Source organism: Aythya fuligula, chromosome 16 (genome assembly GCF_009819795.1).
Source record: "Aythya fuligula isolate bAytFul2 chromosome 16, bAytFul2.pri, whole genome shotgun sequence".
In the NCBI taxonomy this organism is placed as follows: domain Eukaryota; kingdom Metazoa; phylum Chordata; class Aves; order Anseriformes; family Anatidae; genus Aythya; species Aythya fuligula.
The window spans coordinates 6,159,086-6,174,193 of NC_045574.1; the positions used below are offsets into that span (position 1 = coordinate 6,159,086).

General features: G+C 56.8%; 1 protein-coding gene across 1 annotated transcript; it reads right to left on the bottom strand.

Annotated features, from left to right (window-relative positions):
• Positions 1–12,458: 12,458 nt before the first annotated feature.
• SYS1 (SYS1 golgi trafficking protein) lies at positions 12,459–14,486 on the bottom strand. Its single transcript, XM_032198308.1, has 3 exons — positions 14,325–14,486; positions 13,979–14,046; positions 12,459–13,317 (listed from the first exon to the last, which is right to left on the bottom strand). The coding sequence occupies exons 1-3, from the start codon at positions 14,484–14,486 to the stop codon at positions 13,077–13,079; spliced, it is 471 nt and encodes a 156-aa protein (XP_032054199.1). The 3' UTR covers positions 12,459–13,076.
• Between the last annotated feature and the right edge of the window lie 622 nt (positions 14,487–15,108).

The window sequence follows — 15,108 nt, forward strand, 5'->3', positions numbered from 1 at the left end:
GGCATCCTGGGGTGCGTCCTCGTTCCCAAAACCATCCTGGCAGCTTGGGGTCCTGACACCCACCCGGGCCCCGCTCAGCCGGCAGGGAAAGTGGGAGGAGGAGCAGCCGAAACAGCCTCCTCCAGCAGTGACATTTAAGCCACCTTCTCTGTCACTGTGTTGTGGTTACACACGGCTGGGTGAAAACACCTTCCCCGGCCTGGCAAGGCGCTGCTCACACTCATCTGGGTACCGAGAGCCGGGGACGGCGGCGGGGAAGCACGCGGAGATGCTGATTTTGGGCGGGCGGCAGGGCCGGGGGGAAGCGGGGCTCGCCGTGGGTGCCTGCCCCGTCACCGCAGTGGGGTCAGGCAGCCCCGGCCCCAAGGAGCTGAGGGGTGCTCAGCACGGTGCTGAGGGCACCGTGGGGCTGGGAGGGATGCTCACAGCCAGGACTGCAGAGGAGAGGAGCTGCCTGCCCGCTGTGCGAGGTAGGGACGGCTGCTTGCTTCTGCCCTGCTGCTTCTCACCAGCCTCTTGGTCCCTGCACGGCTTGGTTTTCCTCCTCTCTAGGCAGGAGGGGAGGAAGGGAGAGCTTCAAATGGGAAGATGCCACCGGGGATTGAAGTGTGTGAAGCGTGCACGCGTGCTCACGTATGGACACAAACGCGATGAGGTCTCAGTTCAGCCACAGCAAGGTTTTATAGCTCACCCCCCCACAAGGCAGCCCTCCAGAGCTGCTGGTGGCAGCGGTGTTGTGCTCTCCTCGGCAGGTCCCTGGGTGCACTGGGCTCAGCTCCTCGCCTGGTCTCCCCCCAGCTGGATGAAGCCCGTGGCAGTGCAGCCGTGTCCTGCTGCCGCCCACACCCAGCAGTGGGGCACAGGTAAATGTGGGCAAATCCCCCCCAGCGCTGTACCCGGACTGCTGGCATTGGCCCTACTCAGGTTCTCTTGCTTGTGGGATAACGGGAGAAGGACCGGGATGACCCTCGACCTGCAGACCCGGCCCTGTGCCCCGGCCCTTCTGCCCTTTGGAGCCGCTCCGTGCACCCGCGCTGTCCCCAGGATCCGCTCGAGGACATCCACGGGCAGGTTGGCAGCTCCCCTGTCCCCACCCCGGTGTCCCGGGCTGTCCCTGCCCAATTCCCTGGGCCCAGCTGGAGCAGGGGGGTCCTGCAGCTTTCCCATACCCCGTGAAGGGAAGGGGAGCCCCACTCCCAGCCACGTCTTGAGCTGTGTCACCCGAGCTGACTCCCCATTAAGCTGTGTCCCCCATTACAGGATTGTCCCCGGTCCCCTTTGCGCAGCTGGGCGCTGAGACCGGGGCTCTGGTGTCACAGAAGCGTGAGGTCACAGCCCTTGTCCTCGCCACCACCACCAGCTCCAAGCACAACCCAGCCCTCGTCCCCCACTGCCGCTGCCCCAGCCCCTCACCCTGCGGCCCTACACTGCCATCCGAGGCCCCCAAAAAGGAGCCAGCTGCCCCTCAGGAGGTACAGCCCCACGGCATGGCACTGTGCCCCCCCGGCCACCATCGTGGGGACATTCCTGGGCAATGCCATGGGCTGGGAGAAGCCCCTGTGGGGTTACCCAAATTACGCACCTCTGCCTTGTGGGGACACATCCCCACGTCCCCAGGGAGTGCAAGCCTGTGGTGCTGCTTGCCGGGACGAGCTCGATACCACCCTAACCCTAACCCCAGTCCTAACCCAAACCCCTAGCCCTAACCCTAACCTTGTCTTGTCCTCGTCTTTCCCTCCCCCAGGCTGGAGACATGGGGGACCAGCCCCGTCCCCTGGGCAGCAGGGATCCAAAAAGCCACCTCCGCAAGGTGAGGGTCCCCGTGGCGGGGCTGCGCGGGGGGCTGGGGTGCTCGGGGGGGGGGGTGCTCACCCTGCCCGCCCCGCTCCGCAGGTGCTGAAGGAGCTGTCGCTGCTCAGGCTGCTGAAGCGCACGAACCGCAGGATCCTGCGGCTGCACGCCGTGGCCGTGCAGTGCTGGCACTCGCTGGCGGTGCAGGGGCTGCCCGGCCTCCTGCCGCTCCCTCCCAGGTAGGTCGGGGGGGCAGAGGGGGCCCCGCGCCCCCAGCCCTGCTTGGCTGCCATGCGAAGGCACAGATTTGGAGGGGTGAGGAAGAGCCAAAGGGGGATGAACTGCGGGGATGTGAATCAGAGGTGGGTTTGGGGTGGGCTGGGAGGGTGCCAGGTTCAGCCGTACCGGAGGTCTGGGCTCAGGGCCAGCCTGGGGTGCACCAAACCACCCCGCTCCCTGCACCCCATGGGCACTGCAGGCCATAGTGGCCTGGCACAGGCATTTCCCTGTGCTCCAGAGCCTCTCCCTCTGTGCTCCCCGCTGCGGGCTGTTTGATGGGGCCGCGCTGAGCCATGCCCTGGGGCTGTCTGGGCTGCCCAGGGCAGGACAAATGCGCCCTTCTTCTGGGATTTGGGCGCAGGATTTGCCACCTCACACCAAAGCCACAGGAGGTCACGGAGGAGGCCGTCGGCAGCCCGGCAACCAACACCACCAGCAGCAAGGATGTGCCCATGGACCCCGAGACGGGGACCCCGCCGGGGGACCCCCAGCCACTCGCCAAGAACCAGGGGGCTGGCGAGGCCAAGAAGGACATGCTGGGGACCCTGCCCCAGCGCTTCCACTTGCCAGCCCCCAAAGTGCTCTGCCGGCCGTCGGCCCAGCGCTGGGTCAAACCCTGCTGCACCCGCTCCTGCGGCGAGAGCCTGGAGCACGCGCTCACCATCCGCTACCCGCAGTGAGGGCGAGGTGCCGCTGCCATCGGTACGAACCCCATGGTGCAGCATGCCCTGCTGGCTGGGCGGGGGTCTTTCCGCCTCGGGGACCCCCGTTAAGGCCCAGCTCGTTAGCAAGGTGGCCGTGCTGCTGGCTTTCCTTCCAGGGCTGCCAGAGGTTCGGGGCTGGGAGGAGCAGGAGGTGAGCTCCTGAGAGGAGATCTGTGGGGCGACGCAGCGAGCCCTTGTGCTGTGAATAAAGGGAGTGAGCTGCGTCTCCCTGACCCAGACTTTCTGCCCGGGAGTTGTGTTTGGTTTGGCATCCCGCCGTGTTTGCAGCTTGGTGGGTTCCACTTTGGATTCGAGGGGATGGAGACGTCGGGGGTGATGCCTGCGTACAGAGGGGCTGGAAAACTTCCCTCCGTGCACCCCATCACCGGGCACCTGGAAAAGCAATGCCCCTGCTGGGCTCGGGGACCAGCAGTCCCCAGGATGCCTGGCTGGGGTCAGGAGCCTCACACAGTCAGAGGTAGCAGCTGCAGGGCTCTGCTCCCCTGGGTTTCCTTCTGGGGAGCACGGCAGCATTTTCCCACCAGCCTCGCAGCTCAAACCCCAGCTATCCCCATCTCTCCAGCCTGGAGAAGGAGAGAAAATCGTCACCCATCTCCTGTGCGAGGAGGTGGTGGGCTGATCCTCCGGCAGGATTAATGGAGGGGCAGAGCTGCCACCGGGCTGTGAGCTGGGACGTGCCCGGCCCCCAGAGCGATGGGGGATCCAAAGCAGCCAGGAAACTGCTCCCAGTATGGCTGGGGTAAAGAAAAGCCACTCACTGGCCAGGGGCCAGGGCCGGGCTGTAAGGATGCAAACGGCCGCACGATCCCCTCCAGGACATTGCCGCGACGGGAACTGCCGGTGCCAGGATCAGCAAAGAAAACTTTATAGCTGCAGGTGCCGAAATTTCGGGCTTTGAACCCACACGCACTCAGGTCTCTGTTTAACGTTTGGCCTTGGTTTGCCCTGCGAAATTACAGGGGGCTGCCCGGATTGCGGCTGCTGCAGGGCGGCGGCGTCCTCCTCATGCCCTGGGGCCGAGAACCGGGAGCTGCAGCCCCCGGGGGGCACGGGGCTGGGGGGGATTTTGGGGGCTGCCTCGGCAGCGAGGGGGGCGAGCCCAGCAGGGGGCACCCGGAGCGCACGGGGCGGGGGCGCGGAGTGCGGCTGGGGAGGGATGGAGAGAGGGGAGGAGGGAGGAGAGAAGGATGGAGGGAGGGATGGAGAGAAGGAGGGGACGGGTTTCGGGATCCAGGAAAGGGGCAGGGCGACCCCAGCCGGGGGCTGTGCGAAACCAGGGGGGGAGGTCCAAAAGGGCCGGGCTGGGGGCTGGGGGATGCCTCCCCCCCCCCAGGCTCTGCCCCGGCAGCCGCGCAGATCCGGGGGGCGCTGCCCCAGGGGTGCTCCGAGGAGCCGGGCTGCCCCCCCCCCCAGGTGCTCATTAGCGGCGGTCCGGCCCCCTCATTAATTAACCGTGGTCAAAGCCGCTAATTAGCTGCGGCCGGAGCCGGGGCGGGGAGCGCTGGCGGCCATGGGGGGCACCGGCACGGGATTAAGATTAGGATTAGGATTAGGATTGGGGTTGCGGGATGGGGCAGCGGCGGGGCACGGCCGTGCTTCTCGTCCTGTTCGGCGCCCTGGGTAAGGCTGCGACCCCCGGCGGGTGGTGGGGGCTGCCCCGGCTGGGGTGCGGGTGCTGGAGCTGGGGAGGTGCTGCCCAGGTGTCGTGGTTTAACCCGGCTGGCAGCTAAACACCACGCAGCCGTTCGCTCACCCTCCCCCCTCCCTCTCTGGGACGGGGGAGAGAAATGGAAAGTGAAGCCCGTGAGTTGAGATAAAGACAGTTTAATAAGACAGGAAAATAATAATAATAATAATAATAATAATGATGATACAATGGTGATAATACGAAAGTAATAATAGTATGTACAAACAAGTGATGCACAATGCAATTGCTCACCACCCGCTGACCGATGCCCAGCCTAACCCCGAGCAGTCCGGCCCCCTCCCCCCGGCTAGCCACCCCTATATATTGTTTAGCATGACGTCAGATGGTATGGAATACCCCTTTGGCTAGTTTGGGTCACCTGTCCTGGGTCTGTCCCCTCCCAGCTCTTACTGCACCCCCCAGCCTGCCCGTTGGCAGGACAGAGCAAAGGCTGAGATGTCCTTGGCTTAGTATAAGCACTGCTCTGCAACAATTAAAGCATCGGGGTGTTATCAGCACTCTTCTCATTCTAAGCCAAAACACAGCATTCCACCAGCTACTAGGAAGAAAATTAATTCTGTGCTAACTGAAACCAGGACACCAGGCTGGGTTTGGGGACTCTGGGCAGGGGCAGGGTCCCGTGCTGGTGTGCGGGGGGATGCTGGTTGGGGTCCCCTGCTTCTTCTCCGTGTCGTTGCCCCGTGGCTTTTCTCTGGGGGCTCCTTGCTGGCTGTGTCCCCCTGTTCCCATCCTCAATTTGAACAGGACAGGGAGGGAGGGAGGCACCCAGGCTGCCCCTCACATCATCTCTCTGAGCCCCCCCCCCCCCAAAAACAGGCAGGGCTGGGAAACAAGCGACGGGTGCATGGTTTGCATGCACCCTGCTCAGAAAGGGGAGCTTGCCCTGCCCTGGTGGCCCAGGGCTGTGTGGGTTGCCCCAGGAGGGAGGTGGGCACCGTCCCCAAAGGTCTCTGAGCTCGCTCTGTCCCCTCGGGGGCTGGCAGGGCACCGGGCGCTGGGCACGGCGTGCACGGATGTCTACCGAGGCTTCTCAGACTGCGTCCTGAAACTGGGGGAGAACATGGCCACGTACAAGGAGGAGGAGAGCATCGAGCCCCAGGGGCTGCACCGGGTCTGTGGGTGAGTACGGCCCCGTGCCAGGACCCCCTGTGTGTCCCACCCTGTGGGGATGGTCTCTGGGGGGGGTGGGATGGGGCCCTGGACCCTCACGGGCTCCCCAGCAGCGCTGGGAGGGCAGGGGCTGGGTGACTGGGGGCACACATCCAGCACCCCTCCGTGCTGCTGTGGGCCTGGATCCCTCTGTGCACGCACCCTGCCTCCCTCCGACCCCAAACACGGGGAGAGCTCCCTGCATCCACCCACCTCCGGGCAGAGTCTGCATCCCCAGCCCTTACAAATAGCTCCAGCCCCCAGGACTTGCACCGTGACCCCCTGCAGGTGTGGGGCTGGCAGGGCTTGATCTGGACCCCCAAGTGTTGGGATGGAGGTGCCAGGACCTGGCTGCGGGAGGCAGGCTGCCTCCAGCTAGGTGCTGCAGCCCCGGGGCAGGCATGCTGCCTCCCTCCCTTCCCAACCCATCATCTTTTGGGCTGGAATTGCCACCTGCCCCTGGTATTTTGCATGACTGCAGTGCTGGGAGGATGTTAACTGTAGGAGACCCAGAATAGTAATGAAAGAGGTAAAAGAACCGAGAATTAGCTACCCTCAGTGCTTTCATTTCTAATTATTCGCTCTGGGAATGCGTTCCCCTGACAGAAACCCCGCTGATGGGGAGCTGGCTGTGTCCTGCTCCTCCTTGCCTCCCTCTCCACCAGACCACCTAGCTTAGGATGAAATGCCTCCCTGGGATGCAGTGGGAGTGGGGGCTGAAATGGGAACTGCTTTTCCTAGGCTGTGGTGTGAGTGGCTCCTTGGTATCAGAAAACAGCCATGTGTGTGGCTCAGCATGTGCTTGGGGGGCTGCCGGAGGCGTGATCGCTCTCTGCTGAAACTCCCAGCTCCCGCTGAAATGAAGTGTAAGAGGAGGTTTTCAAGAGGCTCTGGGGCACTAAATAGGAAAGAACAGGACCTGGGAATCGGGGCTCGGGATGGGACCTTCCTCTGCGTGCACGGTGCTTCTGTGCCCGACCGCAGCCTGAACAGATGGAGGCTGTGAAGGGTGAAGGACCAGGGACTGTGATCCCTGCTGAAAGCAGAAGCAGGCTGGAGCTGCTTCCCCCAGCCACGTTTTGCCCAAATATTTCAGCCAGGCTAAACCCGCTCCTGGCAGAGCTGCCTGGGGCAGCGGCAGCAGCTCGGGGGTGAACGCGAGGGGTTGCCTGGGTTGGCACCGGGCTCTCATTATCTCAGGATATTTATTCTGCCACAGTGACTCTGTTTAATGAACTCGATCACAGCTGGCATTTTGACGTAAGCCTGGTAAGAAAACTAAATAAAGGAAGTGCTCCTGCCTGCCTGGACAAAGCTGTCATCTCCAGCACGGGGTGCTGAGACCGAAACAAGCTGCCCCTTCCCGTGCAGGGTGCATTCGGCTCCCGTCCATCCCGAGGGACCCCGCGGCGAGCTGGTGGCCCCGTGGGGGCAGAGCAGTTGCTCTCCTCATTGGAAGAAGTCCCGGGGGAAGGTTAGCAGCAAGCAGGCTCAGAGCCTTGTCTGTCCCTTGGCAAAATCCTTGTTTAGGAGGGAAGCTGCGACTTCAAACCACGCTGGGTGACCTGTGCCAGGTCGGCAGCACTGGGGTCTTGATTGCAGATGCTGCAGGTCCCTGGGGGCTGCGATCGCCTTCACTAACAAACCTGATTCAGAAGGAGAAGATAAGAAGGAGATCTGGGATAGGAGAAAGCCCCGAGAGGTCTGGACAGAAGCAGCGGGGTCGGTGCTGCAGGCTGCTGGCACATGCTGCACCTTTTCTAGACCCGTGCCTATTTTGTGTTTCTGGAGCTCCTCAGAAGTCTCTTGCCATTGAATGTCTTCTGTTTGTGCAGGACAATACTGAGATAAATAGAGGTGCCTAATGAGAACACAATTCCCCAGCCTCTGCTGATATGTTATTTATAAATCCGCGAGAGGCTGCAGGAGCCGTTGTTCTCCTCTCCGTGCCTGTGTTTTGCCCCACGTCAGCCTGAAGAAAGCCATAAATGAAGTGTGCTGGGCCTTTGACCGCAGTTTCAGATGTTCAGGGTGCTCAGTGCTGAAAGGAAACACGTTGAAAAATAATGGGTTTTACTGACTTGCAAAAGAAAAAAGTAACTTCAGTAATGTTTGGAATTTTAGCCAGGATGCTCTGAGGGACTGCGGAGGGGATGGGTGATGGTGTGGGGAAGGAGAAAGAGCAGTGAAGGGCTGTAGGGCCAGGATCCTCGCGTGGCTCCTGCTCAGCTGTGGGGTGAGAACAGCTCCAAAACTTGGTCAAAGACCTGAGGCTGCAGCTTGCAGGGCCGGCACAGGGCAGCGAGGCTCTGCCTGGCTCCTTGGCCTCACCACACAGAGGGACTGACGGTGATGTCTCCGGGCTGCAGGTACTGGGATGAATTTCACATCTGTGCCCTGACGGTGCTCTGGGAGTGCCAGAAGGAAGCAGCGGCTGTCTGGGAGATGCTGAGGAGGGAGTCCCAGAAGGTCAAGTTTCAAGGCAGCTTGTTTGACCTCTGCAGCCCCAGCACGGCCCAGAGCTCTGCCTGGACCCAGGTTCCCAAACTTTCTGTCCTCGGCATCCCCCTCATCGTCACTTGGCTGAACTCAGGACTCGCAGCTCTGTAAGTACCGCAGCAGAGGTGGGGGCAGCGTGTCGTGGCACCTTTCTGATCATTTTCTTCTCCAAATCCTTGAGGACTGCGATGTGGGGTGCTCAGTGAACGCTCAGCACTGTCCTGTATCCTGTATCCGAGACATGGAAGAGCTCGGCAGCGTCTTGTGGGTTTCTGTTCCTCTGTAATTTGGGATAATGCTTGTCCCCCTTTTGCCTCAAGGCACAGGTGTGGCTCTGGCTGCCTGCAGAATTTGTGGACTGTACACGTGGGATGGAGGATTTGGGGAAAAATGGCAAATCGGTTGTGAACGCTGAATTCTTTTTGCACTCTTCTATGGTTATTGGATAGAAACCTGTTCGTGTAGCTGCCTGTTTCCACCAGATCAACTCCTCAGATTTTTGACTTAGGCACTGAAAATTAGATGGGGAATTTTCACACCGGTATTTGTGAGGTGCTGGGGATGGTGTATGTCCTGCCAACAGCATAGAGGTACTGGCCATCCCTCTTTGAGGACACTTTGAAAACCCACTAAAGAATAATCACAGGTGCATGACTTCTTCACTAGCACACATCTGGACTCCTGAGTAATTCCTGTGTTATGTGTAAATCCCTTTTCTAAGGAAATGGAAAGGCAAAAATAATTGTGAGGAGAAACTACCTTTAAAAAAAAAAAAATATGGCAACTCTTGCTTTACAGCTTTTCCCAGTGGTACCTGTAAGCAGCTCTGTGGGTAACTCTGTGTAATTCCAGAGAATTAAATCTTCTTGTACAGGCTGAGGCTATTTGTCCTGTGTCTTGTTTGAAAGCAGTCCCTTCCAGTTTCCTTTGCAACTGTGCTACAAGCATAAAAAGTGTTTTCGACAGAGGGGTGCTTGCGTGTGACTCCTGGGTGTGCTGTGAAAGCTCAGATACGGGGCAGTGTGAGGCAGCTGTGCTTTAAGGATGCTGATGAAGCTCTGCCCTGCCCTACTGCACAGGGTCATGGGAGCTGGAGGCACAGCACGGGGCTGTTACCTGTCCCTGTGGAGGTCTGGGGCCAGCCCCTTGCTAAGAAGAGCACTGTGAGCCTTGCTGGGTCTTCCTGCTGCTCCAGTGTGCTCCCCATATAGTACTGCTGCTCCTGAATGGGGAAAGGGCTGGTTTCATCATGCCCTAAATTAGGGCTCAACAGCTGGATGTGGCTGTGAACTACATGCCCTAATTAAGGGACCCAGCTGCGTCTTTCATCAGACCTGAATTGTCCGTGTTTGACTAAGAGGATGTTTTGGTCTGACTCCCCTAAGCACATCACTTTGGCTGTTTGCATGGACTGGCCACTTACCAAGGCACTTGTGGTGGTGTGGTGTTTTCTGTAAGGGAACAGTGGTTCAGGGCTCCTTAACGACAGCTCACATTCCTCTCCGGGCACTCCTGGGCTCTTACCTGCTCTATCACCCCTCCTTCCCCTCCAGGAGGGAAGGAATGGATGGAGGCACATTCCAAGCAGTAAGTTGGTGAGGAGCAGCTGGTGTTCAGGCAGCACTTCAGCACAAGGTTAAACAGGCTGTCTGCAGCCACCACTTATGGACTCAGCATCGCTGGCACAGAGCCTGATGATACATAGGGGAGAAAGGCTAAACCAGAGCACTGCAGAGCCTGGGCTGAACCACTTGGCTGTTTCGGTTTCCTTTCTATTCTGCTCCAAGAGTGTGTGTTGCTTGATCCACTTTCCCTTTCCCTCATCACCTTTTTTCCAGCCTGTTGTTTGCATCAGGGGAAAGCTGAGGCGGTGAGTATTGCGTGCAGCCAAGGCTGGAGTCTTTTGAATCCAGAAACTGCACCTTATTCATCTTTAGGGTAGGTGTTAGATGCCTTTAGGGAAACAAATAAGCCCGTCAGAATAACCCTTCCTTAACTTCTCTTTGATTTTGGCATCTTCTCTTAAAATTTTGTACTTTTAAATGGCTTTGGAGGGGGAAAAATGTAGAAGTTGCAGCAGAGATCTCCAAGAACCCAGAGAGCTTTTTGCAAACCTTGGGTGCAGATAGCTAGCTGATACTACCACTGTCTCTAAGAAGAGCAGGTGTTGGGGAAAATCTTCCCTGAAAGCAAAATCAACTCCATTGCACACACACAAAAAAAAATCATTAAGAAACAAAGACCATCTGCCACCATTCAGGTATGGAGCAGCAGAATTTTTTAAAGCCGAAGGTGCTGTGGAGACCTGACAATGCACACAAGTGATAATTAGGTTTCACAATATGGGAGTGACTAATTTCAGAGGTTTTCTCCTTAATTAGTATGTAATTTTTTGCAGAACTTCCCCTATGATTAGGACAGCTATGGTATATTTCCTTTATAAAAATAAAAAGCCCTGTACAGATTGATCCCTCAAAGGGAGCCTGCTTAAAGCAAGCACCTCTAACCCTGCAGCATGCTTCATGCTCGTGCAGCGTGCTTGGATGTCCCACGGGCTTGGTGTTGGATCCAGGTTTGTCAAGTCATCTTGTGTCCTTGCTCTGCCCAAGTGTCCCCGGACACGAAGCTGCACTGAAACTTTGGATCCCCCTGCAAGGATGTCTGTGAAAAGCAGTCGAAGCATATCTTATGCACACAGAAAGTAAGGAGGTAAGTGTTCCTTGGTCTGGAGTCTTCATCCCTGTTCCTCCAGGGGAACAAATCTAGCACCTCTTTAACACAGTCTCACAGCAACCCTGGGATCTGCTGTCTGTTCTCCTTTAAGGAATGGGACTAGTGTGACTTCTCTCCTTCATGTATGCTCACTTATATTCACTCACCCAGTCCTCTGCTCCACAGTCACCTGGAGATCATTCCTAAGGAGCACTGGGATTTGGTGTGGTATTCAGCCTTGAATTCAACCTGCAAACCTTCCCTGCCACAGGGCTGGGACATTCCTTCTCAATACTAACAACAAAAAGCAGGAGAGGACAAAATGACCCTGAAAGAGTCTGAAAATACAACTGACGGTAGCGAGCCAGTGTTTGGCAGCCCCAAGGCAGAACATGCTCTGTGCTGTGTGCCGTGACTGTTCTCATGGATCTCGTTTCTGAAGGAGATACTGGCACCTACTGGAAGACCAAGCACCAGTTTGTTCATGTCTGGGCTGAATGGGACTGGGAGGAAGGCAAGGATCCTCATACGGGAGAACCCAGCAGGTTTTAAGAAGGGATAAAGTGTCTTGCTGGGCTCACAGCAGAGTTAGAGGGGAAATAGTAGGAAACTACCTCAGGGGGGCCCTCCAGAAAGTTTTGGCTCCTGTACAGAAAAACTTCTGTAAACTTTTTCCTCTGAAAAACTGCTGCTATACTCATGATGGGACTAAAACTGGGCTTAAAGGGGGTTTGGTTAGCAACAGGGGGACTAAGACTGAGTTTAAATGGGGTTTAGTTAGCAATAGGTACTGGTGAAATCTCAGACTACAAAAAGTTCTGTCTAAACACATGCAGCCATCAATCCTTCCTTCTCTGCTGCAACCCCCCAAAATAGTTAAAATGTCAGAATTTTACCCTGCCTGAATCCATAGTTTCTGGATAGAGCACAAATAGAAACAGTTTCTCACCAGTAATAAAAGTCAAAAGAGCAACTTCGAAGAGAGTTTATCAACCTCAAATCATCCCATCAACTCTCAACAAACTAAATTAGCAAATAATTTACACAAATTGGCATTTACAAACATGGACATACAAAGGAAAGTTACTGCAGCAAGAAGCTGCACAGGAGAACAATCTTTCTTTAGGACTTGCTTTGCCCTCCTCTGGGATCTCACAAGCAAAACAGCCCTTAGCAGACAGCACACAAGATGCAGGTCTGCCCTTTGGCTGTGAGGTTTTTGTTTGTGGTAGCCCAGCAGGTGAGATTTTTGGAAGCATCTCTAACTGACCGTGCATCCTAACACTTTGAGAACCAAGTAGAGGTTTCTTACTTGAATAAATGGTACCTCAACCAGACTGCCTATGCTGCTAGATTTTTGAGGCCTGACAGGAAGACCCAGGCAACCAGGAAGGGTAGTGTGGCTATAGAAACTTCTGCAGATTTCCCCCAAAACAGCCCCAGCCCAGGACTAAGCATGTGGAGGCCCCGGGCTCCTGACACGCTTTCTGAAGCAAGCATTATTATGCTGCCTGATTTGCCCAGATACTTCTGTTGCCACAATACAGACGTTCATGGTATTTCTTGAAGTGCTTAGCTTCCCAGTAACACGCTCGCAGCAACATAATACCTTTATTATTACAAAAGATTTCTTCAGCAAACTGCTGTCTGACATCTCTATGTATTAAACATGGAAACAGCAAACAAACCCATCTAAGATTATAGGTTATTTAGGGTCTCAGCTGGTGATTCACATTAAGTACAATTATGTTCTCTTTCCCCCATCCATTCACTTCTTTCCAAGGAAAGCACATGCGAATTACAACCTGGTAGCAGCAGCTCCTGGCCCCGCTCTCACTGTGCCAGCTCCTGCAAGATGAGCTGACCACTGTAATACCCATACAGGGACCTCTCACATTTGCTTAATTCCAGGTGCTCCTCACGCACGAAGATTTGCTACTTACTTTTTAACAGTCTCATGAACGAAGAGCTTAAGAGCACACTTGCCATACAGTCATTAATGCTTTGTGTTAATAAAATAAACATCTGCTCCTTCCTGTTGTCTGATGACGACAGAGGAGATGCTCACACTCGCGCAGTCACCAAGATCTTAAAAAAAAAAAAAAAAAAGTCTAAACAGACCTGCTGTGCTTCTTCAGTGATGACTTTCAGGCATTAGATGTACTTGTGCTGGAAACAATGATGCAATGCGGCACGTTGTTGCCAGAGCAAGTTTATACGTTGGATTTGGGAGCAGAATTCAGTGGGATTTCTCTGAGTTCTATCCTCATGCAGAGGTACTCCCCAATTGCAGCCATGAGCGCTGTGCACACAATGTGCACCAGCCACCACGTCAGAGTTGAGGGAAAGTGCGAGTTATAAATCCAGCAGCCCAGAAGATGGAAGAAGTGAACTGTGACTGTGAAATCCAGGCACTGCTTTCCTCTTCGGATGAAGTACAGCAACCCCAGAGCACTGCAAAGTAAAGACAGATGAATAAACATCATGCTGCACTGTGCCCGTGGAAAAGGGGATATGGCAAGATCTAGTAGGAATTGTTGGTGCTAGTTATCAAGACGTTTTAGGACTTCTTAACTGTTTTAAGGATAGGTTGTTCTTCACATTGCTCATGGATGCTGTAGCAAGATTTAAATGGCTTACAGCATTTTAATTATACGACAGCAGGCAAATGAGCTTTTAGTTTAAGAATTCCTGCCTGGCTCTCTGTGCTATCTCCCCCAGTAATCTCTGCCTAGTGGCAGGCACAAAGTACAGTACAGCTTACAGATCAGTGTTTGCTGAGACTCATTAATTCTAACTTTCAGTAAAATCTCTCATGGGACCAAGACTCATTTTTGGACTGGGAAACTGAGGCAGTAAAGTGAGATGACTTATCGGGGATCAGGATAAGTCACCTTCAGAGCCAGCAGCTCCCAGCTGGCCTCCTCTCCAGACCAGAGGCACGGGGAATAACCTGACCTCAAGGGATGTGCACTGGGCTTCCAGGAGGTGTGAGAGCGGCGGTGGTCACGCTGAATTCTCACAGAGCTCAATGTTATAAAGGAGTAAGCACAAGACACCGGGACCGCTGGCGTAACAGGCGCGCTACGCCTGTCCCAGCGACTCGCTGACTTACCAGGTGAGCGCGTTGAGGATGAAAGCCATCATGGAGAGCCTCCCGGGTGGGGTTGAGAAGCCTAAAATCTGCACAGCATCGTTAGTAAGAGACCACAGCGCCCATCGCAGCCAGCCTCACCCCACGGGCACTGCCCTGCGCCCGCTACGCCCCATACGAGGGGCCGGGGCTGCAGCAGCCCTGCCGGGGGTACCCCACAGGGACCCGTTGCCTCCCACAGCCCCGGCGGCTCCGGATCCCCTCGGGGGGCTCCCACGAAGCACCCCCGGGACCGGGACCCCCGCACGGAGCTCGGTGTCCCCCGAGGAGGTGGGGGGGGGACGGGACGGGGCAGCCCCTTCCTCACCTCGTCGCTGAAGACCTGGTGCAGGGAGGGCCGGGTGCTGCCCAGGGCGCCGAGGAGGGCGAGCCAGAGGCCGAGCGAGCTGTAGTAGGCGGCCTGCAGCAGCACCATCTGCGCCACGATCAGCGCCGGGTCCCACACGTAGCTGCGGAACTGCGCCGCCATCTCACGGCGGATGGGGCCGCGGGGCGGCGGCCGGCAGCGCCCCGCAGCGGGCGGGAGGACCCGGGGGTGAGGGCTCTGGGGGGGGCTGCTCCTTGCCCGCCCTTCATGGGGTCTGCTGCGCCTCCTGGGGTCTGCTCGAGGGGCTCTGAGGCACGGGAGGAGCTGCCCAGCAGCAAGCGTTGCCGTCTCTTTCCCCCAGCCGGCTGCCCGCCCGTCCCTATGTCAGCATGTGGCCCTGGAGCAGTAGATGTGTGCGCTGGCAACACCTTTGTGTCTCACGGCTGCTCGTGTAGGCTTGTTTTTTGGGAGGGTTTCCACCCTTAATCGGTGTTTTCTTCTTTGTATGCCTCACACAAGGAGTCCCTCCTGCTCTGCTGTGCCTGCTCTGTCACCCGCTTCTGGCTGCCGAAGCTCATTTTGGGGGTCTGAAGGGGACTTCCCTGCCCACATGGCTCCTGGCGTGAGAACCATCACTGCCTGCACGCCCTTGTCCCCAAGGCTTCGGGACAGCAGAGCCGTCCAGGGGTAAGATTTCGGTGGAGAAAGGCAAGAGGCAGCTGCAGAGCTCCCAGTGGCTGCAAACGCGAGGAGGAGGCTGAAGGAGGAAGGCAGCTTCACGGGA